Source organism: Centropristis striata, chromosome 10, assembly GCF_030273125.1.
Source record: "Centropristis striata isolate RG_2023a ecotype Rhode Island chromosome 10, C.striata_1.0, whole genome shotgun sequence".
NCBI lineage: Eukaryota > Metazoa > Chordata > Actinopteri > Perciformes > Serranidae > Centropristis > Centropristis striata.
The window spans coordinates 17869265-17896277 of NC_081526.1; the positions used below are offsets into that span (position 1 = coordinate 17869265).

General features: G+C 42.0%; 1 protein-coding gene and 1 long non-coding RNA gene across 2 annotated transcripts in view; both read right to left on the reverse strand.

Annotated features, from left to right (window-relative positions):
* Nucleotides 1–20: 20 nt before the first annotated feature.
* On the reverse strand, nt 21–17602 carry si:dkey-91i10.2 (uncharacterized protein LOC555224 homolog). Its single transcript, XM_059343251.1, has 6 exons — nt 16137–17602; nt 8627–8828; nt 7109–7325; nt 4353–4942; nt 2528–2673; nt 21–2245 (listed from the first exon to the last, which is right to left on the reverse strand). The coding sequence occupies exons 1-6, from the start codon at nt 17600–17602 to the stop codon at nt 1411–1413; spliced, it is 3456 nt and encodes a 1151-aa protein (XP_059199234.1). The 3' UTR covers nt 21–1410.
* A 37-nt stretch (nt 17603–17639) lies between these two features.
* LOC131979217 (uncharacterized) overlaps nt 17640–27013 on the reverse strand; it is a 49298-nt gene continuing 39924 nt past the window's right edge. Inside the window, exons 3-4 of the long non-coding RNA XR_009395035.1 lie at nt 23437–23585; nt 17640–17773 (exon numbers count right to left, since the gene is read on the reverse strand). This is a non-coding gene — a long non-coding RNA (uncharacterized LOC131979217). The remainder of the gene's footprint in view (nt 17774–23436; nt 23586–27013) is intronic.

Here is a 27013-nt window from a genome sequence, read left to right on the forward strand (position 1 = left end):
GTTGCTTGTTGATCGTGGTGAATTTATTTTATTGGGATAATCATAAATATTATGAAAGACTTGGGAAAGCCTTGATTTATTTTGAATTGTCACCAGGGGAAGCTCACATATTTTCAATAATTCGAAATTCTTAAAAATGCTCTGCTTGCCTTGTATCCCCCACATTTTTTTAAATATCAAAATGTGGAAATACTATGGATTCCAAGTTAAAGACCAACAGATAGATGAGGCGTCGGCCTGCAGAATGGTGCTACAATAAATATTTTTCTTTACAAAATGTAATTTGAAGTGATTCCAGTATGTTTAAATGGCACTTTTTTTATGGGTTTAAGTAGGGTTTAAGCAGATTTTGCTACCTTTGTTATTGTGTTAATATCATGAAACACAATTGTTTTGGATGGGATCATTTTGACATACATTTTTAAATTTTTTCTATGCGTAGTGGGTGGTCCTGAATGGAAGGTTGAAAAACTCTGCACTTAACACACAGTACGGAAAACTAGTATCTTTACCTGTGTGACATGATGTTAACAGGAAACAGTTAAAAGGAGATTGACCAGACTTTTCACGAACTGCTTTAATGGCACTGAGATTATTTGAACTCCCGGTTCCTCAGTGTCAGAGCGACAGAGGGAATCTTTAATGCCGACAAACATAATTAGATTTGAGACTTGAGTTCAATCTGCCACATGAGACATACTAACACCTGAACACCAGAGGAAATCTTAGGAAATTAAATGCATGTACAGTAGCTACTTATTTTGGGACTGGCAGATATTATTGCTGTTTTTGTAACTGAAACACAGTGATACAGGAGGTCTGCTCAGCCTGCTAGACAGGCTCTGCTCAACTGCATCTCTGGCAGTGAAAGTTGCTCTACTGCCAACACTCAGTAGAGGGCAGCACACAGACAGGAGAGGGCAGTGACAACAAACATAAACCACTGAACAAAGCTCTTGACATCTCCGCCTCGACATACCCAAAAACAAATTCCCCATCCACTGTCTTGTATAAAAAAAATTACAATTTTTCTTTTTTGCAGTCAGCCATGGTCAGTCATGCTTTTCAACAGACACACCTTATTGACTGAAAACAGCTCTCTTCCTCCGAGAGCGAACAGTCTTTACAATCAAGGCTGACAAGCACAGCCCAAGTTTTTTTGGTTGTCCAAATATCTGATATTTTCTTTTAAATCTTTATACATAATTTAATGACAGTATGGCGCACTTATAGCTTTGTAAGAAAAAAAGTGCCGTATCTTTCTCTTACCCTTACGAGAAAGATTTTTTTTAAACTGAAATCTAACATGTTTTAACAGTGCTGTCACTCAGAAATGCTTCTTTTTGTCGGTTTAGTTTTGCAGTAGTCAGGTTATATACAGTGTAACAAAGGCGGGGGGAGGGTTTAGTCTCAGGAGCGGGTCTGGTTCGTGTTGATCATGATGTTGGGCAAAGCGTTGCGTCTTTTCCTCCAGGTGCCCAAGTCTCGAGTGTACCTCTTAATCTGGTGGAACCACTGCTGGGTGCGAGATTTGTCCGAGGCACGGAAGACAAAAGACTCCCGCCGAATATCGAGCACCTCGAATGTGTCCTCGCAGTCCGGATCCGTCGATACCACACAGTTACCCAGACGGATTGGCTCCCTCAGCACCGTGAACTTCCCGCTGCTCTTGTCCTTGATTAGGACCAGCACTCCGTCTCGTATGCTGTCGCCACCGCCTTCTCCTTGATCCCCCCGTGCCGCCAAGTCAGTGCCCTGTCCCGGGACTTCCCCGGCCCGCTGTATCCTCACCATCAGCAGACTCTGGACATTTTGGAACTTGAGTGCCTTGCTGCCTTTCCTCACCCACTGACCATCTGCTGGCTGGGACAACTGGAGCGGTCCCTCCATGACGAATCGAGTATTCTCCCTCGCCCAGCCCACCGTCTTCATTGACACCTCTCGCATTTCGATGTTGATGACCTCCCTGTTTTTACGGCTGTCTCGGCGGAACGAGCGGAGGGACCATGTGACTCCGTTGCCCTCCTGTTTGGTCTTCATGTTGATGTGCTCCAGATGGGATTCCACCCGACTTTTCGCCTCACGGAGACGCGAATAGTCGGGGTGGCATTCTGGGGTTACCTTAATGATGCGGCTCAACAGAAGCGGGTATTTCGTCACACGCTGGAGGGGCGCCATGAGGAAGGAGCGCAGGTTCATACGACGCAGTGCCGTGTTGTCATTCTGGGAAACATCCAGGAAGATTCTGAAAAGACAGAAAATTAAGAGATTCTGTGCATGTTCTGGGAAAACTCTTTAAAAGTTGATTAATGGGATTCACAGGACAGCCTGACTCATGGTGAGCTGTGGTCCTGTCTAAAAATATGAATCATTGCAGCTCTACTCTCAAAATAGAACTTCTTCTGAATAAGTGATAACCCGCTGTCTTTTCCATTAAGAATTATACAGACATGGCATGAAACGAGAGAAAGCTCCCAGAGTAACTTTCCTCCATCCTACACACTAACAGAAAGAAGTATCCTTGTACCTGAGCAGCTCTTTCTCCTTCTCCAGCGTGTTGAGCATGTTGACCGCGGTGGACTGCTGCAGGCAGTAGGTCTGGAAGGCGGGCAGCATGTTGACGAACTCCAGAAAGATCTCTCCGATGTACACTGTCAGCAGATCTTCATCTCCCTGAGGTCAAACCATGAGAGAATATGATCAATAAACAAATTATTTACTTGCTCTCTGAGCCCATTGGCTATTGGTCTAACGACGATTTAGCCTCGGGGGACAACGACGGATATTTCTGGATTCCAGTTTGACCATCAGATATCCTGTTAATGGATATCCAGGTCTTAAGACTTCCTCTTCCGGTTGACGGTCATGTTTCAGTCCAATTGGCAAACTGAGATGCAAAAATTAGGTTAGAGTTGACAGACAACATCTACAATCTGATTTAGATTTAGAGTAGTCAGTTTAGTGAAGTTAGCTCAGCTACGAAAGGAGCTAAAAAGTCACTGGACAATAACTGATGGGCTCTGAATGCATATTGGCAAATGCATTCTGTCTCTTTAGCCCTAATCATGGACGGTTAACCTGCAGTCAATCAAAGCTGCTCAAATGTGATTGTAGTCTGATTGGCATTGATCAAACTGAAACTAGCCAGCCTCTGATATCAGAATCTCGTCCAGTTGTCTACAGAATCGGCAGTTATATGCAGATAGAGATTATTGTTGTGCATAATTGTGTATAAAAAGATCTGCTGGCACAGTGAAATTATTTCAGCCACCAAACATTTTTATGTGAATGCTGATTTTATATTATATATTTCCTACAAGTGGATACAGCAACTTCAGCACAGCAGTGATTGGGCATTTAGCCTTAGATGCTACAGTTTAACAGGGTGGAGGTGAGGCCTGTAAAATGCTTTATGATCAGCTAGTGAATGCCACAGTCACAGTATATAGTGGCCCTCAGGTGAACAGTTTAGCAGCAGGCATGACAAAGCAAAAGAGTTACCAACATATCGCAGAAGGTGCACTGGATATATTGTGTGGTGCAAGACTTTTTCTTGAAATTACTGTCAGTATCTGGAGGGAAATGGACAAACAATTACAGATCAATCTCACCACAAAGTCCATTTAGCTTTCAGTTGTATCAAACAATCATTATCAGATGGAGCTTGCCCAGTTGTCAAGGAAATATAAATGTTTTCCGGAGTACTTTAAGCCCTTCCTGTCAAGTTGGCTTAAACATTAAGATAGAATCTCTACCTTGGAAACAGTATTTGACCAAAATATCTCACCACAACGTCCAATTAGTATCTGTTCTGGAGCTGTTCTTGTTTCCAAGGTCAAGAATGAACTTTAAGTCACATGAAAAATAAGTCTTAACTGTAACTGAAAATGTAAAACAAGCTGATTTGCATTGGAAATGGTTGAAACTCTCTAGTATTTATGCCACATATAAAAGGATACCAAACTGCCCAAGTTTTATGACAATCAAGCCAGAAGTTTTTCAGTAATCTTACTGACACACAGACAAACCAACCACAAACAAACATAACTTGGTGGTTCCTAGGTAACAAAAAACTGAAGTTCAATATTCTTTGATTTATTTTAATGTTTAATGTTGTTGGACTCAATAACAGACTGAAATGTTTTGTTGAGATGAAAATCTTTTTGCAGTGAACTGTAGAAACCATGTCACCTTTATAAATGTGACCCTGAAGGTGACTTATGTAATACTGTGGGTGCTCTCAAAGCTCAAGAGTATTAAAAATCTGACCACCTTGTTTAAACCCTGATAGTGTGTGTGTGTGTGTGTGTGTGTGTGTGTGTGTGTGTGAGAGAGAGAGAGGTTGGGATCACCTGGTCAAAGGCCTGGTCGATGCTGTCCTGCAGGTGCTCTGTGAAGCGGTCGTTGACGTCTATCAACTCCTGGACGTTACTGAACACCACAATGAGCTGCTCAGCCGTCAGCAGGCCGGCACTCTGCATGGGGCAGTAAAACTCCTCCTTAATGATCCGCAGGTCCTCACCGTAGCTCGACTCTGTGTTCAGAAACTCCAGGATGGCTTCTTTGCGCTCGGTGCGCAGCTTGGAGCAACGTTCACACATGCGCTCTCCCCGCTCTTTGGAGGCCCCGTCCCTCAGTCCGCAGTCTGGACAGGGTCTCTGGGCCTCCCAGGCTCTGAGGGAGGCGGAGGGTCTCTTCCAGGTGCGGGACAGACCCGGGCCAATGCCGCTGTCCACCCGCTCCACCTCGGCTCCCCGGTTCCGGCGGTAACGGCGAGGCTCGCTGTCCTCCTCCTCCCGCTCATCACTGAGGCCCACCACTCCGCTGTCCACGCTCAGGCTGCTGATGGTGCTCCAGCGGTGCTGCCCGGATCGAGTCACACCCAGACCCGCCTGGCGCTCCTCGCCAGGGGGCTCTGAGCGACCACGAATAGCTGCTGGAGCTGGAGAGAAGGAGGTGGAGATTCATTAGTGCTCATGATGTTTATGGATTTACTCAGTCTCTGTTAGTCACACTGCATTGAGGCACACACAAACACACACACACACACACACACAGTGTTAACAGCCTCCCTAATGAACGCCCATTTAATCTGGACCAGCCATTACTGGTCATGTCAAAATGAAGAAACTATTATAGATATCATCTTTCTCCAATAATTAGATTCCCAACCCTCCAGTCAAGGACTTAACCTTTGTTCACATACATGTCAGTACTATTATGCATGTGTGTGTGTTCAAACAGAGAGATAAAGAGAGACTTTGTGTGTTTGCTGAGTGGCTTAGACAAAGTTTCACATGTTTTATTCATTTTATGCTTCATTATACATGCGCCGTCTTAATTATGTATTAATATCACACCTCTGGATTTTAATCTTTTCTTTTTTTTTGGTGCTGAGGAAAAAAACAGTTCCTACTTTCTATGTCCATTTTATTTTAAGAGCAGCGAGGTCATCATTAGCATATGCCATATTGACTGACATTCTGTGGCTGGTGTCCAGTGTCAAAGAGCTTCTGTTGACAGGGTTGAGTCCAGTATTAGCAGGGGAACTCTGTGTGTGTGTGTGTTTGTGTGTGTGTTTAGTGGGGGAGGTAAGGATGGGGTGAAAAGGCCAAAAATATCCAAAGACAAGCTTGTCACAAAGTTGCATGAGAGAAACAAAAGAAATGCAGCTCCAAACAGCCATAATCTTAAAAATAAAATAAAATGAGGGACCAATTGTAAAATAGATTTAGATATAGATCTATAGATTAAACAATTATTATTACAAGATAGTCAATGACTACCTCTGCCAAAGAAGTGATGTTTTTGTATCCTAAAAACCACTTAAAGGGGTACTCCACTAATTTCATCATTAGTGTTAAACAGATGCAAACAAGTTGGATTATAGGAAATTTAGTTTTTTTTGTTGTTGAGGAAGTGTAGTTTGAACTGTGCTTCAGTTTTGATCATTCTTTCGTTCATCTATGTTTTGCAAATTCCCCAATTTCTATGGAAGTAAGATACTTAATCACCGGACTGATCTTTAAAACAGATTTCAGTGAGGTTTGGTGAAAATTTAGGCTACAAGGAATAATTAATAGCCCAATGAATCATGGATTAAGTGATAAGCATGGTACCACTTAAAAACCTGCTTCAGGACAAATATTTCAGGAACAGAACAGCTGGTATACCTCTGTGATCTTTTTTGGATAACATCACTCTTCTAGGAAAACCAGTCTACACCAGATTTGGCGCATCAAACAGTTGGCTATGCCAGAGAAGTTTGTGTTTGTGGTTTGCACTTTGTTTTTGGCTCCTTACTTGACATGAACTTCAAAATTCTGCAAGAGCATTTAAGTTCCTTATGTAATTCCAACCACATTTTGACACATGCACACACCCAATAGAGCAATATTAAAACTTTTTAACAGAAAATATAATGCACAAAATGATGCTTGATTTATAAATGGTGTCATCATCTCAATGTACTGGCCAAAAATGTTCTTTCCTTTATCACCCATGGCTGAAACAGACAGTAAGATGTGGGACTACTTCTCCATAGACGGTAATGTTGTTGACAATGTGATACATTGTGTGGACAGTTTAAGGAAGTTATTTGTTTAAGAAAGCAGCCTACTGAATGCCTTTGCAGAGTCATACTGATGCAAAATCAGTGCACAATTAACATAAAAAGGGGTATTCTTTCTCCTTCCAGCTCAGAAATCCACTATATCAATCCCATATAGGCAATTAGTGAATTGATTCCTGATCCCTGATTCTGCAGAATTTGATGGCATTTTATTTTGACTGACTTTTGCAAAGGTCACAGGATTTAAGCGTTTTTTAACCTTTAGCCAATCAGATGATGACGATGCAGATTTAAATCTAGGTGCATATCAAAAGTTTGCAAACATTTCCATGTCGAAACAGGGCCTTTGCAGGACTTGAATAATGCCCTGTGGGTAATTTGCTGACTGAATGCTTTTTAGTTTTATAATACAACATTTTAGCTTCAGCTGTATCATGATTTGCTCAAAAACTGCTCGACTGTTATTAAAAACACAATGGATTACATACAGAAGACAAGCAAAGTGACACAGCTGTCAGACATGTGTCATGCACTCACCGCTGTCTCTGTCTCGGTCTCTGTCTCGGTCTCGGCGGTGGCCGTGGAGTCGGGCGGCTGCAGCGATCTTCATCTCCAGCTGTTTGCGCTTGGAGGCGTCGGCTGGCATGGGATCACTGTAGTGTGGCCGGAGACGGCACTCACGCTGCGCCCTCACCGTCTCAGCCAACTCATAGGCTGCATCCGAGCTGGAGCGCCTGCAGCCCAGACCGGTGTGCTGCCGGTTGGAAGGACACGTGTGTCAATCAAACGCCCATGTTGCTATAGCAACAGATGAAGAAGGGCAAAAACTCTCGGAGGAGATAAGGTGAGGATGACGATAAGAGAGTAATCACAGCGTGTGTATCTGTGTGTGAGGAGTTTTCGTGTCACCATGTTCGCTGTCATGACATCATTACATAACAAATCTTGGTTATCTCTCTGATCCCTGCTTGTAGAACTGACAAGGATCCAAATTTCATACTGAGATGAGGCGCTAATCGGCTGCCAAGTTTTGTAACGGAGTCTAAACACAACACGGCCACACACCCAGAAATCTGCTCTTATCACAACTTGAAACCTCCCAGCCTTGAAGATGAGAGACGTCCCCCGAGGGACAATTCAAAGCATCTTCTGGCTTTTTTTTTGGAGGTGAAACGAGGAATTCCCCGACATGCTACTTTGGCTTTTAAAATCCTTTATCAAGCCCCTGAGAGTTGACCTCAAGTGGAAAGTTCAAAGGTCATTGCTTTGACATGCGAATCCTCACCCCAGAGACGTCACCCATCTGATGATATTGGCTTTACATGACAGATTACCTCCCTAAATGTTGACAGCTCTCTGATAACTAACAGCTAGCCATGATTGAAAGGTTTTCATGGCTCTACAGCAGAAAACAACATGATCTACAGCTTGCAGCAATCAGGTAAAATGAAGGAGAATAATTCATGTCTCTCTGAATTATCAAATTGCAGCTCTTGCTTTGGGAATGCAGATGCAGGCTCCATAGTGGATTCGAAGCCGAAACATGAGAAAAAGGCAAGAAGCAAACACACCTCGGCATCTGTTCTCTAAACTACCTACAGCGCAGCAGCATGCAAGCAAAGCTGTGACTCCATGTCAGTCCGGCTCCTCTGTTCTGCAGATGCAGAGAGGGAACACAAACGCTAGCTACAGCTGAGGCTGGTGTCAAGCTGCAGCCAAGCAGCGGAGAGGAGGAATGAATCGCTGAGGTACCAGCAGCCAGCTGCTGACGGGGGGCTTAATCCTCCTTTTACTGCATCCTCAGACGTCGAGCTGCTGCTGAAAGACAGGAGCCCTGCATGCTCGTTCTTGTCTCAAGAAATACCTCTGCATCAGTGTGTGTGAGTGATGTGCATGTGTGTCGCAGTCCCCTTGCTTGTCCCAGTCATCCTTGAATACCAATGGATCTTTGCGTTTCTGAAACACTGCGAAGCGACGTCAAAAAGCAGCGAGCAAAGACACCATGCACGGACAACATCACATTTAAAACATGAAAATGGAAAAAAGAGTCCTTACGCATTCTCCTGCTTCCTCTCTTCCTCCTCCTCCTCCTCCTGCAGGCGTCTCGTCGCCAGCCTCGGCTCCGCAGGCCGTTGCCGACGTTGCCATGGCAACGGCGGAGGGCTGACAGTCGGTCGAGGGGGCGGTGATGTCACAGCCTCCGTCCCGGTCACCTGACAGCCTGACGGGGGCCTCGGCGGAGATCTCTGCACTGCAGCTGGTGGAGAGGAGAATAGACGGTGATACAGCAGGGGAGTGGGGGGGTGGGGGGGGGCAGATAGATAGATGGATGGAGAGAAAAGGGAGGGAGGGAGAAGGGGGGAGAAAGGGAAGGACAGGGGGAAGAAGAGAAGGCGAAGAGGGGGAGAACATAAGCGGATGGGAGGAAGATATGGAGGAGAAGGGGAAAGGGGGAGAGAAGCCGGATGTGGGAAGGAGGAAGTGAATGAGGAAAGAGGAGGGGAAGAAATGCAGGAGAGAGGAAACAGGAAAGACAGGGGGGTTGAAATTGTAATTCTGGAAGAGCTCTTTTCTCCTTACAGCATCCCTGTCATTCATTCCACCTCATTTTTCCCTCTCAGGCTCTCTGCTTCCTGCTGCGTCTTCCTCCATCCCCGCCACCCACCCTCCTCCTCCTCCTCCATCATCTTTCTATCCCTCTAACACCCAAATCAATTCCTCTCCTCTCTTCCTAACCCCCTCCCTCCCAACCGCCAACCCCTTCTCAGGAGGGCAGCAATTAGACACATCAGCGGACATTAACACCTGAACCCCTGGACCACAGGGACACTGCCTCCATGCACACAGAGGCGTAACACATTTTCTTCATTCCTTTGTCTGAAAACTGTGGATCCATTCTTGCAGCACACTGCCAGCATGTGATCTGAAACAGCCAACACACTGTGCTACTACACTGACATACACACACACGAGCACAAACCACAAATGCACGCCTGCAGGGACTCATGCATGCATATGTAAGAGCACATAACAAACACACACAGCAGAGACAAGAGGTCTGAGTAAGTGGCACGCCCTAGGAGTAAAAACCTGACCATGAATTGCAATGTGCTGCAGACATTTGTTTAAAATCATTCTCCGTCTTTTTGGGCTCAGGCTTCCTGTCAGATCTCTCTAGAATCTCCAACAAAAGTTATAAAAATGCTAAAAAATAAAACAGTCTCAGCAAGTTTGTGGCAGAACGGTCTCACCATTTCACTTAAAGCTGCACTGGTTAATTTTTTGTCCACTGGGGGGGAAGACGAACACTAAAAAACACATTTCCAACATGATAACAAATAACAGTATTACAAAGGCGTTTAAAATGAAAATTAATAAAAACGACTATTGTCATGTGAAAAAATATTTGTCAATCGATACTTTATTATAGATAAATATTGAACTGAGGTGAACTGAATGATGTTCAATATTGTATTCGGGAGAATATTGATTATAAATAACAACATACTGCACAATAATTATTTTTCTTACCAGAGAAATGCAATTATGACATCCACCAATCAGAGAGCAGAACAGCCTAAAAAACTACATGAACATTTTTAACAACTTTTCTCTCCTGTCCTCTGGACTTTTGCAGCTGGACAGAACTAACATTCTGTTTAGTCAGTAAATCAAACTAAACGTAAAACTAAGGGGCATAAAACTAGTAAATGTTCTAAAACTACAGTGCAGAACTTGAGTGTCCCCCCTCTGGCTGTGAGAGTAATAACATAAGCATTGTCGACAATTGCTTATGAAGTGTGCCTGCAGGTTAGCTCAATGCACCTCTCCTGCTCCCCCCCAGCAGCACTCCTTTCAAGTCTTCCCATGCAAATAATAATTTGTATCAGGCAGATTTTAAACAGGAACTGAACAAGTTTTGTTTCCAAGAGCAACAAGTAAAAGCTGAAAAAGCGCCAAAGACATCAGAACTCCCTTATATTGCAAAACACAAACACCATTCCCTGGCAGCAATCAGCTTAATCAGCATTGTATGAACTCATTTGGCAAGGGGTTGGATGTAACAGACGTTCAACTGCATGCAAAATCCCACATTCCAGCTTTAACATGGCAAGATGAGGCATTTAACTTTGGTGGAGGTCTGTGTTTTCTGAGTGCCAATCTAGTTCCTGGTTAGCTTCCTCACTGCAAGCAACCTCCTCCACATCACATGTAGTCATATTGATTATTCGAGCTTTAAAATAATGCACACGTCTTAATATACTGCTTTCACACATTATTAACAACAGGAACTACCGACACAGTATACACAGTGTATTGATTTTGTTTTTCAAGACCGGTGAGCTTCACAGTCCAGCAGGCTCGAATGTGAAATATAATATCACTGCAAGAAAAAAAACTCTTCTTACAGCAATTTTACATATTATGTTTTTTTTTTTACTCAAATTAAATGTTTGTGATTCTTTATCGGCTCAGCAGGTTTAATAGGCCCAGGGGTCAAAACCCATAATGGAGTCTCAACGATGTCTGGCTCTCAGAATGAAAGAAAGGTTGTAAATTCCTGAAATATTGACTTTTTTTCTCCAAAGTGGAGTGTGTAACAAGAGAGGGGGATGGTTACTCACAGGAGCAGGTGGGGTTAGTGTTGGTCAGGGCAGGGCTTCATGCTTTTTATTCAACAGCAGGGAAATAAATGTGAGCTTGAATGTAAAATTGAAAGCAAACTCTTATTTTCAATTCTCCCTCATATTTCTTGCCATCGCCACAGAAAACAAAAATGTTAAATGGTTAACTTGCAACTTTTCTTTGCCCTATCCCAATTTCTTAAACTGTCCTTCTTCATTGAACTGTCACTACAGAGTACTTTTCTTATTGAACCATTTATTTATTGATAAGATGTTGAATGCACAATCAGTAGAATTTGTCTTTTGTGCTTTGTAAATACAATATTCTCTCCTCCCTGCTTCGACTTGCTTTATTTGTTAGTTTGTTCTTTTGGTGCTGTGCATGCCATTTTTGTTGCAATCTCTTTGACACATGCTTGCGATCTGGAAGGAGAAGATAAAATACTGGCAGAGGACAGGGTCTCATAGCTCATAAGTAATGATTGAGAGGGAATATATTTGTATTAACTTATGCATTGTTTTTTGTTTCAGGATATTCCCATATGTTTCTCACTGTGCCTTTAAAAATGTCAGAAATAAGTTAAAAGAATAGCCATCATCAGAGCCCAGAACCGAAAGTGACATCTTCAGATTGCTAATTTTGTCTGACAAACCGTCTGAAACCAAAATAAATTAAATTAGCACTGATATAAAACAGAGGAAATCATTAAATCATATTTGAGAAGCAAGAACCAGAGAAATCTTGCACATTTGCTCAGTAAATGACTGAACTAATTAACTGATTACCATCAATCGAGTAATCAATTAATAGTTCTAGCGTTACATTTAACCTCTGCTATGATCTGCAGTTAACTTCAGACTGTTACGTATCCTCAAATATCCCTGTGGAACACAAGGTCTTATCATTCAAATGGTTCTTACATAACTGTCTTTTCTGAGCTCCGTCCCTCCCAAACCAGTTAAACTGCTGATCTCTTTCTGGACACGTCATAAAAATTATTTCTCAACATCCGTCTGATGCTGTGCGGCACACTCACATTTTTAATATAACTGTAAGCCCTGGTAACCTGTACTGTTAAGTGTCATACATGTAATCAACAAAGCCAGCACAGCACAGATGAAAGGCGTCCAAATGTCCAAATCAAACCGGTGCCAGCGTGACAAAAAGGCTGATATAATTAATGCAGTTTTGAGTATGCAGCTCTAAAGCCACCAATCGTTTTTCCCTCAGACAAACTGCCATTAAAGGCCTTTCCTTCACAGTATTAGCTGTCACAGCGTGGATGATGCATGGGAAGTAATAACCTGCAGCTTAATTTATCAGGAAACCACTGCATGTGATAGATCACAGCTCAACACGGCACTGTGCGACATTGAAATTAGCCTGGCTGTCATTCTCACTGATGCATATCACTCAAATGAAATATATTTATGAGTGTGCATCTAATCGAGACAAATAAAAAGAAACTTTAGTTCGGGTTTAGTGCTTCCATTTCTATAAAAGCCTCCCAGGTGTAACAATATGAATATTACTGTAATGATAGTACTGGAGCTGTTTTGTGCTCAGTATGCAAGTTTGGCTGCATGATACACTTTAACAAAGAGAGTTATTGGTGGAAGTCAAATACCTCAGGGTGCAGAGATCACACAGAATACGGTCATGTTTAATTAATAAATCTCCAAGTACTAAAATATTCACAGAGCCTCAAGTCAAATTTAAATCACAGGGGTAAGCGCACTGTGTGTTGCATTATGGGTGCTTTTTGAACATAAAAGATGAATCCACGTGGGGATAAACACTGTTGAATGTGAGCAGCAGTCAATGGACTCTATGAGACAGCTGAAATGATTAGCTGACTAATCGATCGCTGGTCAACCAATCAGCAATTTTGATGATGAATTACTCATGTAAGATATTAATCCAGTAAAATGCAAAACACTTTGGTTCAAGCTTCTTAAATATGACACTTTACTGCATTTTTCTGTTTTATATCGTTACAAAATGAAAATATTTGTGCTTGAGTGCTAGCAACATGGCTCTGGAGATACAATGTGAGTCATTTTGTTCCAGACTAATATCATATAATATATAAACAACGATTTAGTGGATTTCCATGAAAATGACTACACACATTCCCAGTTTACAGAGGATCAGTCCTGCTGAGTTTGGCGATCCCCTGGATTTTACTCTAGTACATGAGGTTCACATATGTGGAAGTTAGTGAAATGTTTCAACATTTTCTGAATGGATTTTCATTAAATTTGGTTCAGAAATTAATGTCCCCCTCAGGATGAATCACTAACTTTGGAGATTTTTCGAAAACGAATGACATTTCCATCAGCGTCTGCTTTACTTAAGTACAACTGTAACTGTTTTTAGTGTTGATCAGCAAATATTGCATACTAACTATGGTTGTATAAAGAGAACTGGATGAATGGTGGGTGCTGGTTATTCCTATAAAAGTTTGTGAGTAGTGCATGAATTCATAAATGTTCCTGACCTCCATGTATAAAACGACCGAGATCCTCTATGGTTCATCCGCACCATGGTGCCTAAAACATGTGCAACTGTGCAGATCTTCTAGACTTTCTAAAAGTTTTAGATCGAATGGAATTGTGAGGCTCAAAAAACTGTATCCAGTGATTTAAAGATGTCACTTTCACCATATAAGTATATGAGGAAAAAGTTGTTTTGGGCCTGACTGCATCACATGTTTGACTGACAAGTAATTTAATGGTTTGGCCATTATGTCAAATCAGCTTCAATGCTCAGAGCTCTGCCTGGAGGGCTTGCTGCTAGCGCACTAAACCAAAATAGTTAACATTACACCTCCTTAGCATTAGCATGTTAACATCATTGCATTTAGGCCAAAACACAAAGATTCACTACTATGGCTGTGAGACTCTTAGACTTTGAAGACAACACATTGTGATTTTTTTTCACTATTTCAATACATACTTTAAAAATAACCTTTAGATGGAGCCCAAGACTGCAGCTCTGCACTTTCACATCCCGAACATACACACAAAGACACACACAGCACTTATTTTTCTGCTGCCTTCATGCAGTCAAGCTTCAGACATCCATCATTCCTTATACCAGTGGCAGACAAAGGAGACACAGTCAGTGGAGAGTCCTGACAGGCAGCGAGATACCGTATATCTTCCATCTATCTCAGCCTGCAGCCTGCAGGGGGGTGGCGTTTATGTTCTTCAGCGGGCCTTATCAAGTAGCTCCCTTTGTTTTCAGGGTCTAATATTTACATTGCATGGGGGCCTGGACCCAAATGGCACCACAGTGCTGTAAAACACACCCTCCTCTTGTTTGTCCTTGATCAGAATGAACCACAGTGGAGTGAAGCCTGCATTTATTCAGCCAACAGATGACAGTGAGTGAGAGAGAGAGCAGAGACAGGGAAACAGCAAGTCTGCAGGGACGGTGCCAGTCTTCCAGTCTGTCATGCTTCATGCCAGCCTCCCGCCCACAGTCTTGTCTGCAGAGCCAACCCTGTTAGCTCCGACAGCTGTTATCACAATAACTGAGATAAATCGATAACACAACAACACACACGGGCCTAAGCAGATGGACTCATACACACCGATATGAGGGTCTGGCACTACAAAGCACACACGTGAAAGTGTGTTCTACTGATAAAACACACACCTCTGCTGCTGGAGGCTGCTACAGGGCTCTCATGATGTACTACAGGATCTCATTTCACCATCAAAGAGATTAAAAGCAATATGCACATTGGTAAAATATGCAGGTCTCATTGCAATTACAGTGAAACAGAGAAAACAGAAATCATAGATCCTTTGTTCCTATTTGTCTACCTGCAGCTGGTTTGTATTCAAAAGGTGGAGACAAACACAAAGGACCCTCACATCTCCACTTTGATCCGTGCTGCGGTGTTAGAAGCTTTCAGATTCTGTGCATAAATAAAAGCAGCAATAGTGCAGTGCAAAAGTGCTCAATATCATGTAAACGTCCTGCATTCAAAGATTTTGCTCTAAAAGTTAGAGCCCACTATTAGCTTTAGATATGTCAAAGTGGCATTTATATGTTAGTGGACAACTAACAATACATGACAACGCAGAAATATCAATATCTGGTCATTCAGAAATTGTTTTGTCATGTTTGTCAGACATGTTTTTCAACAGTAACATTCTCCACTCACAGCATGTATTAGTCATAATATTTTAATATGAAACATTAAGGTATCCTTTCAGAGATGTTTATATGTGTAGTGAAAAGGGAAATCAGCCAATACATGGTTATTGGATTTTTTTTGGACTTTCTGCTGTAATATTGACAAAGATATTGGCATCAGAATTCAATTGTTGGTTGAGCTGAACTTAAAATGCAGAAATAGTATCAGTTAATTTGACCTAAGAAGTTAAGACCTAAGATTAAGTACTAAGTACTTTTTATGTAAAATTGCTGCTTTCAGAAAGTTAAGTTGTTCTATACATATTGCATCATGGTATACTGTATGTTTAAGCAAATATGTGTATTTTCTTTTATTTATTTATTTGAGAAGTTTCTATCTTGGCAGAGACAGATCGCTTTAAATATTTTTCCTCTTACCTGGCAATTAACACCAAAACAAAACAATTATATTTATTAATAAAACTACAGCTAAGGTGGAAAAGAACCTTAGCTGTATATGTACGTTTTGAGAAACTTTAGCTTTTCCTTTAAGTGGTACCTATAAAAGTATAAATATTATACATATGATATATCGGGTGTTATTACTTTTCATACTCAAGTAAAAGTAGTAAAGTATGACCAGCAAAATGCACTTATGTATAATTTTTCATGAAACTTTTACATGTGATGGAGTATTTTAACGTTATTGTATTTTTAGTTTTACTTCAGTATAGGATCTGAACACTTCTGACAATAATAAACACAAAATCTGCCTCACTCCCAAACTAACCTCTTCTTGATGAGGTCCAGTGCAGAGCCGATGAGGCCGTCCTTCATCTTATAGATCTTGGCTCCGTAGCTGGAAAGGTCCGTCCCCTCCAGAAGGAGCGCCGGGCAGCAGCTGGAGGGCCGACCCCAGTTCTCCCTGCTGGGTGGGAACGGAACCGACCCAGCTGGTTCCAGGCTGCTCCTCCTACGTCTGCTGCTCCCCTCATCTCCCCAGGTGGCGGGGGCTTTCTCCTGAGTTGAGCTGGCCAGAGGCTGCAGGGGCAAACGTGGAGACGGGCCTGTGCGGATGGGAGAGTATGTGGAGGTAAAGGAGGAGGAGGAGGTGGGAGCTGCAGTGATGTTAGTGCAGGGAGGTCTCTCTGACGTCCCTCTGCTCTTTTCTCCATCCACCTCCTCCGAGTCTTCTCGCTGCTCACAACGAGGAATCTTACTGTCTGGTATTCCTGCTTCAGCCTCAGGTTTCCCAGGTACCACAGAACCTGCTGTGGACTCTTTGCCCTGCTCTCCCTCTTTCTGCCTCATCCTCTTAAACTCCTCAAACGTAGGGATGTGTAGGCGTCCCACAGGAGCTCTTCGGTGCTCCGCTGCAGAGTCTGATCCACTTTTGTTACCTGCAATGTTGTCTGTCGTGTATGAAGTCTTTACCACTTTCGGGCTCGATGGGGAGCTTTGGAGAGCCAGGTTGGGGCTGCTGTTCTGCCGCCGGAGCTGTAAACGCCTGAGGACCTCCTGCTTGATCTCCTCGGGGCTGGTGAGGCGCATCGTGCACATCGGCCTGCACCCAGCGATTGTTGAGTTCATGTGATGCATTGCCTCCTGATTGATGGGTGCAGAACCTGGGGTCACCTGAGGCCTCAAGGGGAGGGGCTTCAGAGGCTCAAGTGATGACCTCGCACTCTGGAGGCGGAGTTTCTCCCGCAGGCCTTTCCTTGCGTCCCATTCGTCGACACCACCTGGAAACAGCAGCTGAGGGAAGAGCGGCAGGTCTTTCCTGGGCAGCCCGTGTCGAGGGTAATACGCCAGGCTCTCTTGGTTGGGTACCAACCCATGGGCCCCCATAGACCCATCAGGGGGCCCATCAAACCAGTGGCTACTGGAGGTGTAGCGTAAAATAAACTCACTGTCCATGCTCCTGTAGGGGGCAGCACTGAATGCACACAGACCAGAATCTGCCATAGTGTTCCAGTTCAGGTTCTCCATACTCCTATAAGGCCGGCTGCCGTTGCTTCCGGTGTAGTTGCAGGAGCCCGGGGCCAGCCCCTGACCCGACCCCACCCCCAGAGGGCCCTGCCTGTTGGAGCAGTACCTCAGCCCCAGGTTAGTGAGCAGGGTGCTGCTGTTACACCTGGCCATGAGCGGGTAGGGATGCCCCTGGAAGCCCGGGTAGTGAGGGACGCCGGGTCTGTGTCGGGGAAAGGAGGACAAGGGGTCGGGGGACAGGGGGAGGTTGGCGATGCAGGGCTCCATGTCTATGACAAGGTCTAGGGGGGAGGCGCAGCCATCGGGAGAGCCGGCGGAGGCTGCAGTGGAGGAGGTGGAGGGGTAGTCACATGGTGGTGGAGGCTTTACGTCTGGCATGGCTGCGGGCTGAGCGAGCGGCCCTCAGACACACTGTCAACAGGTACGAAGAGCTGCAGCCTGCAGAGACATAGACAGAATATTTGATATTAAGATATGATAACTAAAGATGACACAGACATTCATGCAAACAACTCAGCCTCTCCTGCATCCTTTCACACTGTGTTTGTGGTCTTGGTGTGTTCTGCTAGAATCAGCATCAGTTTGTCAGCTGTAATTATGTCTGCTAGTTTGAGTCTGTTAACTTAAAACATATTACATTACAGCTTACCATTTTTATGCATTTTCCTCAGTATCATGAAAGCCAATATTTCACACAAATTTTTCAATATTACATTATTTTTGCATAGTAGTAGTATTGAAAAATTAATGTGAAACATGATCAGAAACAGTTGATTTAAGCTCCCAAAATGCTTTTATGTTGATTGTTTGCACAAAATACAGATATATATAAGTATGTTTTTGTCTCTGCTATAATTGAATTATCTGTTCTTTCTGGGCACATGGGATTACTGTCCATGCAATAGACTCGATTACATTTGGACACATGGGACAGCTGTTTTTTCCTCAAAGACTAAATATTGTATCAAAACAAAAATAGCTGTATCTCAAAAACTACAAGGAGCATCTATGAACTCAGTAAATTGACGATCAAAGATATGCACAGCGATAAAACATTAAATATGAAAAACGTGTAATAAACAGAAATCTCAGTTTTTGACGATTGATAAAAGTCAGATTTTTCAGCTGATTCAAACATTTTAAATTTGTAGACATTTGGCCAAAGTGTGTCTGTATCAGATTTCAAGACTTTATACCAATCGGAACAAATGTTTTGGCATTTTTCCTTATCACACTAAGTATAGTTATCAGATCCTGAATCAGAACATAAGTGACTAAAGCTGATCTGAAGTCTGAAATGAAAAAAATCGAATAATAATCCTGCTATCTAAAGCTGGGAAATGATTCCAAATGACTTTCGATAGGATCATATTGTGATGAAACTATCATATCATGTTATTGTTTCAGAAAAAACAGTTCTCTAAATGAATGGTTTCAAGCTAATTGTGATTAAAAATTGGCTAAATGAAATCAACTCAATTAACAGGTCTGCTGCAAGTCCCTCTAGTTATTCTGTTTTTAAGCGTTAATATTATTGCAACTTATTATAAAAACACTAATACAGTATTACATTACTGTATTATAGGAAATTTGCATGCAAGAAATGAAACCTTTCACACAGGTCCAGACTAAAGACTAAAACTTAGAAAATTCATAATACATCAATCATATTTGCAAGAATATAATCTTTATATGTTATTTGTGTATATTTGCCATATTGTGACATAGATAAACACTGAAAATATTCTTGGTAATATGATATTGACTTCAACAACACCAGCTTGTCCTTCTGTTGTCAGAATCTTTAGTGGTTAAACTGATATTGCAGCTGAGCTCTTGCACTTCTATCACGGACTTCAGACTTTATGCAGTGGTTTGTCCATGTGACAGAGATTTGTCAGAGATCTTCAGCCATGGGGACGACAGCACGGTCTTCACACATATTGGAATATTGGATAGCTGCAGCTCTGGACAAAGAGACACTGAAGCGTGGTTCCTCCACCAGAATAATCACATTCATTTTATATAAATGGCTCCCTGTCTACCCCTGCTGGCTTTTCTTTTTTCCCCCTTCTCTACAGCAAGAATAATAATAGTGGGATTATTGCCCTGCTTGTCAGGCTATTAAAACATGAGATTGAGAGACAGATACAGAGAGACAGACAGTGGCAGGAGGGAGGGAATAAAGGAGAGAGAGAGTTGGTAAAAGAGACAAAGATGAGACGGGGAGAAGGGAAATGAGTGTGACGCTAAGAGAAAGCCGAAAGCTGAGGGGACAGTAATGAAGATAACTGCTCGGCTGTCCGCTAGCCGCCGGCTTCGCTCTTTCCTTCTGACTAATCAGACAGCAGTTGTAGATTAGCCAGGAGCTGAGAGAGCTGGCAAGATGGTACTGGGTGTACCGCAGCTCTCTCTCTCTCTCTCTCTCTGTAATGAGTACAAATAGCATGTCGACTGCCCAACCCAAACGCCCATCATCCGTATCTCATATTCTGTCTACATCACAGTCTGCAGCCCGGGTTACAGCTGTGATTATGACTACGATTATGAAACAGGGACTCAGAGGGCTCATCCCTGATGCATTAGGTGAATAATAAAACCCAAATCATCTTTAGACTCAAACACTCCCTGATGCCAAAGCACGAACAGGCCCCCGCGCTTCTCTGCAGCTTTGCAGTAATAGATAAATCTCCATTCCTCACATGCTTGGGCGTAAGCAAGGCTGCAATCACAGTTACTCAGTAACCTTCAACATAACAAGTGCAGCCGCTTTCCCTCAAATCTTATTTGTTGGCTGTTTATTAAATGAATGGCGCCACAAAACAGAAAACCACAGACATTAATGTGTGATTTAAAGTGAAGCCTTTCAACAGTGTGGACTGAACTCAGTGGAAGTCAATGGAAATTCAATCACAGAAGCGTGTTTTTCAACAAATCACATGTAAAGAAAGGTGAATACACACACTGCAGTTTATTTTGACTCAATCCCATGAACATGTTCCTGACAATTTGACTTGTGCTTTGTTGTGTTTGGTCTTACAGCAGGCTTATCCTTTAATTAAATATATGGGGTTGCATCAAACTGCTTAAAATTATTAGTTTGGCTTCATTATATTAATATTATATTTATATAATATATATAATTACGATTGTATCTTTTATTTGTTCATTTGTACTGGATTTTGGCTATATGTTAGAATGATTTTGATGTTTAGAAAAGATTACTAAAAGCAAAAGAGACATCAGTTTCTGGTTAATCTTGTGAATTAAATACCTGAGACATCAATGTACAACTTCATCACATTTATCTAAGAGTCAGGCCAATGGTGATTCCTGTGCCCCCCCTAACTAGATTGTCTATCAGAGACTGTAGCAGGTTAGGATTATATGAAACTAGAAGACCAGATGAATCCATTGGCACCAACCATGTCATGACATCTTATCAGGAGAGGGGCTTAATAATGCTTCAAAAGGTAGGCTAAATTTCAGTGAGGGGAAAAACTGACATGGCCGTATTAAAAGGGGTCCCTTGACCTCAACATATCAGAAAGAAAATGGTGTCTATGAGTACCCACAAGTCTCCCCTTACACAGAAACGCCCAATTTATGCTGATAGCATTCAGTTTGGTGCAGAAAGCATGCAGTTTTCTCATGCAGTACAAAAGTGTTAATTCTCCTTCATTGTATTTGAATATTTTTGCATACTGGGGACCCTAAACAGTCTTGGAATTGCATAAATTTAGTATTAGTGGAAATTTGAGTCTCTTGTGGCTTTACTGCATCTAATTTTATTCATGTGTGATGATGTTAGTCCCCAATGTAACATTTCATTGTAGTGAGAGCATCCTTTGAAATTTGACCTCGCTGTATAAAATGACCTGCTGTGGCCTCCAGGATAATCACAGCCTCATGAAACTTTACAACCACAAACTGGAAAGCAAGGACATTCAGAAGATTAATGGCTTCCCCAGATATATCAACAATCACGGGGTTTCTCACCAGTTTATAGAACAGATACACTCACTATCGGCTAAAAATCTTTTGATACTGAATAATAGCATTGCTTTTCTATGGTGTTCATCAGAGGAACAATCACATTTATATTTGTTCTTCCCGAAGGGGATATGAATGTCTGCTCTAAATTTCATGACAATCCTTTTCAAAATTTGTTGAGGTACTTCATTAAAAAAGACCCGCTGGTGGTAGATGGAAAGTCACGGGATCACAGCAACTAGAAGAAGCTCTTTTTTATTGACAAAATCATGCAGATTCTGCAGAACCTCCTTTAGCTGAGACTCCTGCAGCCACCAGCCCACTGCGGACAGACCCAGATCTGCCTTGAACCTGTGGTCAGAGTTCAGGTGGAAGGCGTTGGAGCTTGGCAGTTGAAAGCAGCAGCTTTGCTCCTGGCAGCAGCAGAGCTTCTGCCCCACTAAATTATATCTTTTATTATGCATCTTCTCTTTGCTCTGCGTAGGAGTGAATGAAGAATGTTTTCATTTCTATTATGTGTTTCTTTTTTTCATCTTGAACACCACCTGAACTTTCTGCACATGAAACAGCCTGAGCACTTGTCCTCTGCTATTCTGTTGGCAGACAAATATCTGAGTGTGCACAGTTGTGATAGGAGAAAAAACGCTGATATGTGGAATCCGGCTTTAATTAGCATGAGCGTGTGTGTGTGTGTGTGTGTGAATAGCGGGCAGCATGCTGCTCAGCATGCCTGCGCCTCTCTTTCTCTCCGCCTTTCTCTGGTTGAATTACTGCCAGTATAAAGGCTCTCTGGAGGTCCGTGCTCTCTCCGCTCTCTCCGCTCCCTCTGTCACCAGAGCTAACTGAGGAATAACTCATCCCGACCAGCAGGACAGTAAATTAGGCACCATGTCCCAGCATGCACGGGGGCTGGTTTCTCCAGATATGATGGCAGAGTGCGTGAAGAGGACAGCATCAAAATGAGGGAATAAATCATTTATGCGATTGGATTCACTGTCAGAGTATCTCCATTATTAAATACAGTTGCAAACCTCCATCTTAACAAGTCAGTTTGTGTATTATTGAGTCTCTAAATTATACATCATGTGGCAAAAGTATGTGGACACTGACACTGTTTTGTGTACTCTTGGCCTGGGCTGTTTTTCACTGTTTAGAATAAGCCAAATTATTCTTTTCAATTTCCTGTTTCAACAGGATAATGCCCCAGTACACAAAACCAGGTCCATAAAGAAATGGTTTTCCCAGACTCTGACCCCATCCAACACCACTGGGCTGAACCAGAACACTGTCTGTGTGCCAGACCTCATCACCAGAAATCAGTGTTGGACCCTCTAAAGCTCTTGTGGCTGAATCAGAACAAATCCCTGCAGCCAGGCTCCAAAATCTAGCTGCAAAGCCTGAAACCAGCAGAAGATTAATCCCTGTGGTTTTGGAAAGAGATGTTCAACGACCACATTATCAGGTGTCATACATACTTTCGGCTATGCATCACTAACTATGTATTTAATTTTGTCTTAACAAGAACAAAACAAGATACATTTGTTTTAATACACTGCGACCAGCAGACAGTTATGTCTGTCTATGACTTACAATAACAAGATTTACATGTTATAAGATGTTGGAAGAGACTAAAAACAGCTTGCAGCATATTCAGAGAGCTTCAATGGATTTTTTTTTTTTTTATGTTAAGGGTCAGTGGTATAATAGGATAGAGAATCAGCATTGAAACCGCAGCTTTATTTCTTTGTAAATCCACTTGTTTTTTTAAAAAACTTTTATTCATAAACTTCAGCCAATCATTGCAAGGTCATCTGCTGTGACATAACTTTGATTAAGTCTCTTTATGACAAGAAACCTTAAAAAGAAGTCCCTTTTTTTGGTAGAGCTTGTGGCAGATCGTTGTGCAATGTTCTTCTGTCTGTGCAAGTGCACATCAGTGTGATCTTAGTCAGTGTGTATTTTGCAATCTCCCCTCCTCTCTGACTGGGCAGAGGTTATCTAACAGCGAGCATCGTGTTGCAGAGATCAGGTTTGGAAGCAAATCCTCCTGTTGCAGCCAGCAGTTCCTGTAGCTGCTGGCAACACACTGTCTGATCTTCTAAACTTACCCCATTTTAATCAAGCCTCTGCTCTGCTTCACTTCTACTGCAGGTCATTGGATCAGATCCCAAAGTGCCCGGCTTCCTCCTCTTAGTCTCCTCTTTAGTACAGCAATCTGTCTGGAGTTTCCACCGAGCCAGACAGACGTGGCCTCGAGCTACGAAGTACAGAGAGAGAAAAAAGAGGGAAAAGCATATCAATCAATGAGCTGCTTTTACCAAACATAACAACAAACTACCACGGTGAGATGATCGGTGTGCCAACGGCTGCTGCGCTTCACTTCGCGAGACAAGGAGACACGCAGAGCAACAGAGACTTGAGGATTAAATAGCAGATGAATCCTGATACTGTAAAACAAACCGTGTCCTCCTTTCGCAGATCAAATTAGATGTTGAGTCAATTACATAATTAGTGTTTCTCTGTCAGGAGAGAGTAGCAGATTACACACATCGAGCCAAAGGCTTGCATACAATCAGTCACAGGTTTCTTTAAAACAGCCTACGGATAATTATTTGGTATTATATTTCCATGCAACAACACAGATTTCCCCCAACAAGAGTTAATCTGTATTTATTTTATGTTTAATCAACAGTTATGTAAGTGAGAAAACTAACACTGATGGTGCCCACAGCAGAGCAATTAGTTAAAAAATATATCTAGAGCAATTTCACCTTTTCAATAAACAGTAAATAAAACAGAAAAAAAATTAAAAATTAAATTCTATTAAATACACACAAAAAGCACTATATATATATATATATATATATATATATATATATATATATATATATATATATATAAAATAAAAAAATTAAAAAGTGTCTGTGAAATGAACAATAAAATAAAATAAAATACATCTGGTGCAATATGTTGCACTTTGTTGTCAAATAAAAAATTCAAGAAAAAAATAAATAAAAAAATAATACTAAACAAACATTTACCAAAATAATTGTCTCTACTAACACATTATTACAAAAAAAGAAAAAAAATCTGGTGCAAATACGTATTGTTAATTGTCCCTTTCCAATGACTAAATGACATGAAATAAACAGCAGCAGCAAAACATTATGTACAGTTTAAGGAATAAATAGCTATTTTCTAACACTATAAATAAGAAAAACACTGGATTCACAGACATTAACACAGTAAAACTCTACACAAAGCGTCATGTCAAAATGTCCAAAATCATGTCAGACAACAAAGAAGAGAATAAATGACACAAATTCCTCACATAACTACACAACAGACATGAATGTAATGTAGGCCAGTGGACCTAAAATAAAACAAAAGACACTGAACTATGCATCACAGAAACAGATCAGATCAAAGACGCAACTCAGAAACTAGGAAACGGCACTCTGCAGGAATGATGCATAACCAGTTTGCAAAAAAATACACAAAAGGAAAGATCCCCACCTCGTCTTTAAACACGGCTGCTCCACTAAAACCTGCCTCCATCACTTCAGCATCTTCAGCCACACAATGATAAACCAAATGTTGTCATTCAAAGCTCAGGTCACGTGTTCTCTGACGTTAAAACCTTCCCTGACTCCCCTCCTCCCCCAGGGGATGGAGAGTGCTGTGACTGCATCATCCAAAGCTTTGACAAGTGGCTGTCACTTAGAAATGAGACCCCCCTCCACCCGCTCCTCCATCCCAGGAGTGCTGCATGATTGACAGGTCCTTCACTGGATCCTCCTTTTTTTCCCATGCATGCATATCCTGCAAAAAACGTTCCAACTTTCTCATTTTGTTTGCCACCAGATCTGTTGATTTAAAAACACATATTAAAAGTCTGAATTAACTCAGTTCTTCTGCTCCTCTTTGCACACTGGGAGGAGTCCCCTCTCTCAGCCTTCCTGCTCACAGAATAACCCCGCTCTGACAATCCCACTGAAACTGATAGGCTTTTCAAAGAGGGAATGAGAAATTGGTTATCGGCACTGACTAAAGTGGCCCATTTATTTATTTTATTTTTTCCCTTTTTATCCGGCGAGCGTTTAAATCACTGAGCCAATTCCCTGCTGTTCCGGCCCGTTTCATTCATCCTCAAAAGTGTTTCTGAGAGCAGGCTGTGCACACTGTCTTATTACTGATCTCTGTGTGTGTGTGTGTGGGTGTGTGTGTGTGTGTGTGTATGTGTATGTTGCAGGCTGAAAGTCTTTCAGAGCCTATGCAGTGGTAGAAGAGGCGATAACAATGTGCTCCATGGTTTTCGACACCTCCAGTGTTCCCTACAGACATGAAGAGTCACGCCTCTGTCTGGCTGGTCCAGCTATGGTGTCTGTGTGTGTGTGTGTGTGTGTGTGTGTGTACGTGTGTGTGAGACAGAGACAGAGAGACGGGGTGTGAAAGCCTTACACACCTAAGGCTTCATCTTCATAAGTGTATATTATTTCTGTTGTTCTATATAAACAGATATATTGAAAGAAGTAAACAGCTTCTGTTCTCTGTCATGAGACTCGCTTCTGCATCCCCAAACAGTTCAAATCACTACAGGCACTAAATAATCCAGCATTGAAAAACACAGGACAATAAGAAGAATATAGGTGTTAAATGTATAGTGTGCCTAATGCAAAATAAGATTGGGTGAAAATATTATATACATCATTAAAATTATGTACAAATGTCTATTGCATGTATTTTTCCACCTGATTTGACTATTTCAATCCGCAGATAAACCTTGTGGTTGCATGCTGCAAAACTGCAGCGAAGTTGCAGTTTACATCCATGTCTGTCCAGAATCGTGTAGAAATAACAGCAGACAATGCTACAAATATGGATGCTGCTGCAAAGAAGCTACAAATACTAAAAAGTGGATGCTTCACACATTTCTTCAACCGGGCAGCACAGAAGATCTTTACAATCACCACATGTTCAGGGTGGACACCCAAGAATCATTCATTCATTTATTATCCTTAACTGCTTATCTGAACTCTGGGCTAAAGCCGATCCCAGCTGATATTGGGTGAGAAGGGAACACCCTGGACAGGTCTCCAGACTATCACAGCGCTGAGACATAGAGACAGACAACCATTCACGCTCTCATTCACTCCTACGGGCAATTTAGAGTCACCAATTAAACCTAAGCTGCATGTTTTTGGACTGTGTGAGGAAGCCGGAGGACCCGGAGAGAACCCATGCTGACACGGGGAGAACATGCAAACTCCACACAGAAGAGCTGCAAGGATTGGGGTTTGAACCTGCGAGACTCTTGCTGTGAGTAGATCCAAGATTAATGTCACTAAATTAGTATCCTACCAAATGCATTCAATAAACCATGATGAAAAGTGTTTTTGCAGAACATTATGATGTAACAGTGAATGTGACCTTTTACTTTTTTAATAAAAATATATCACTTTATCATTTTATCCTTTTAGATATTTGTGTTAAATGACTACTTTTTCTTTTGTGACTTTGACCTTTGACCTCCAAAATCGAATCAGTACATCCTCGAGTCCGAGTGGATGTTTGTGCCAAATTTGAGGAAATTTCCTCAAGGCATTCCTGAGATATCACATCACAATGTCACCAGCGTTGAGGCATAACAACATTGTCGAATTGGACTGTATTATGTTGTTCCGT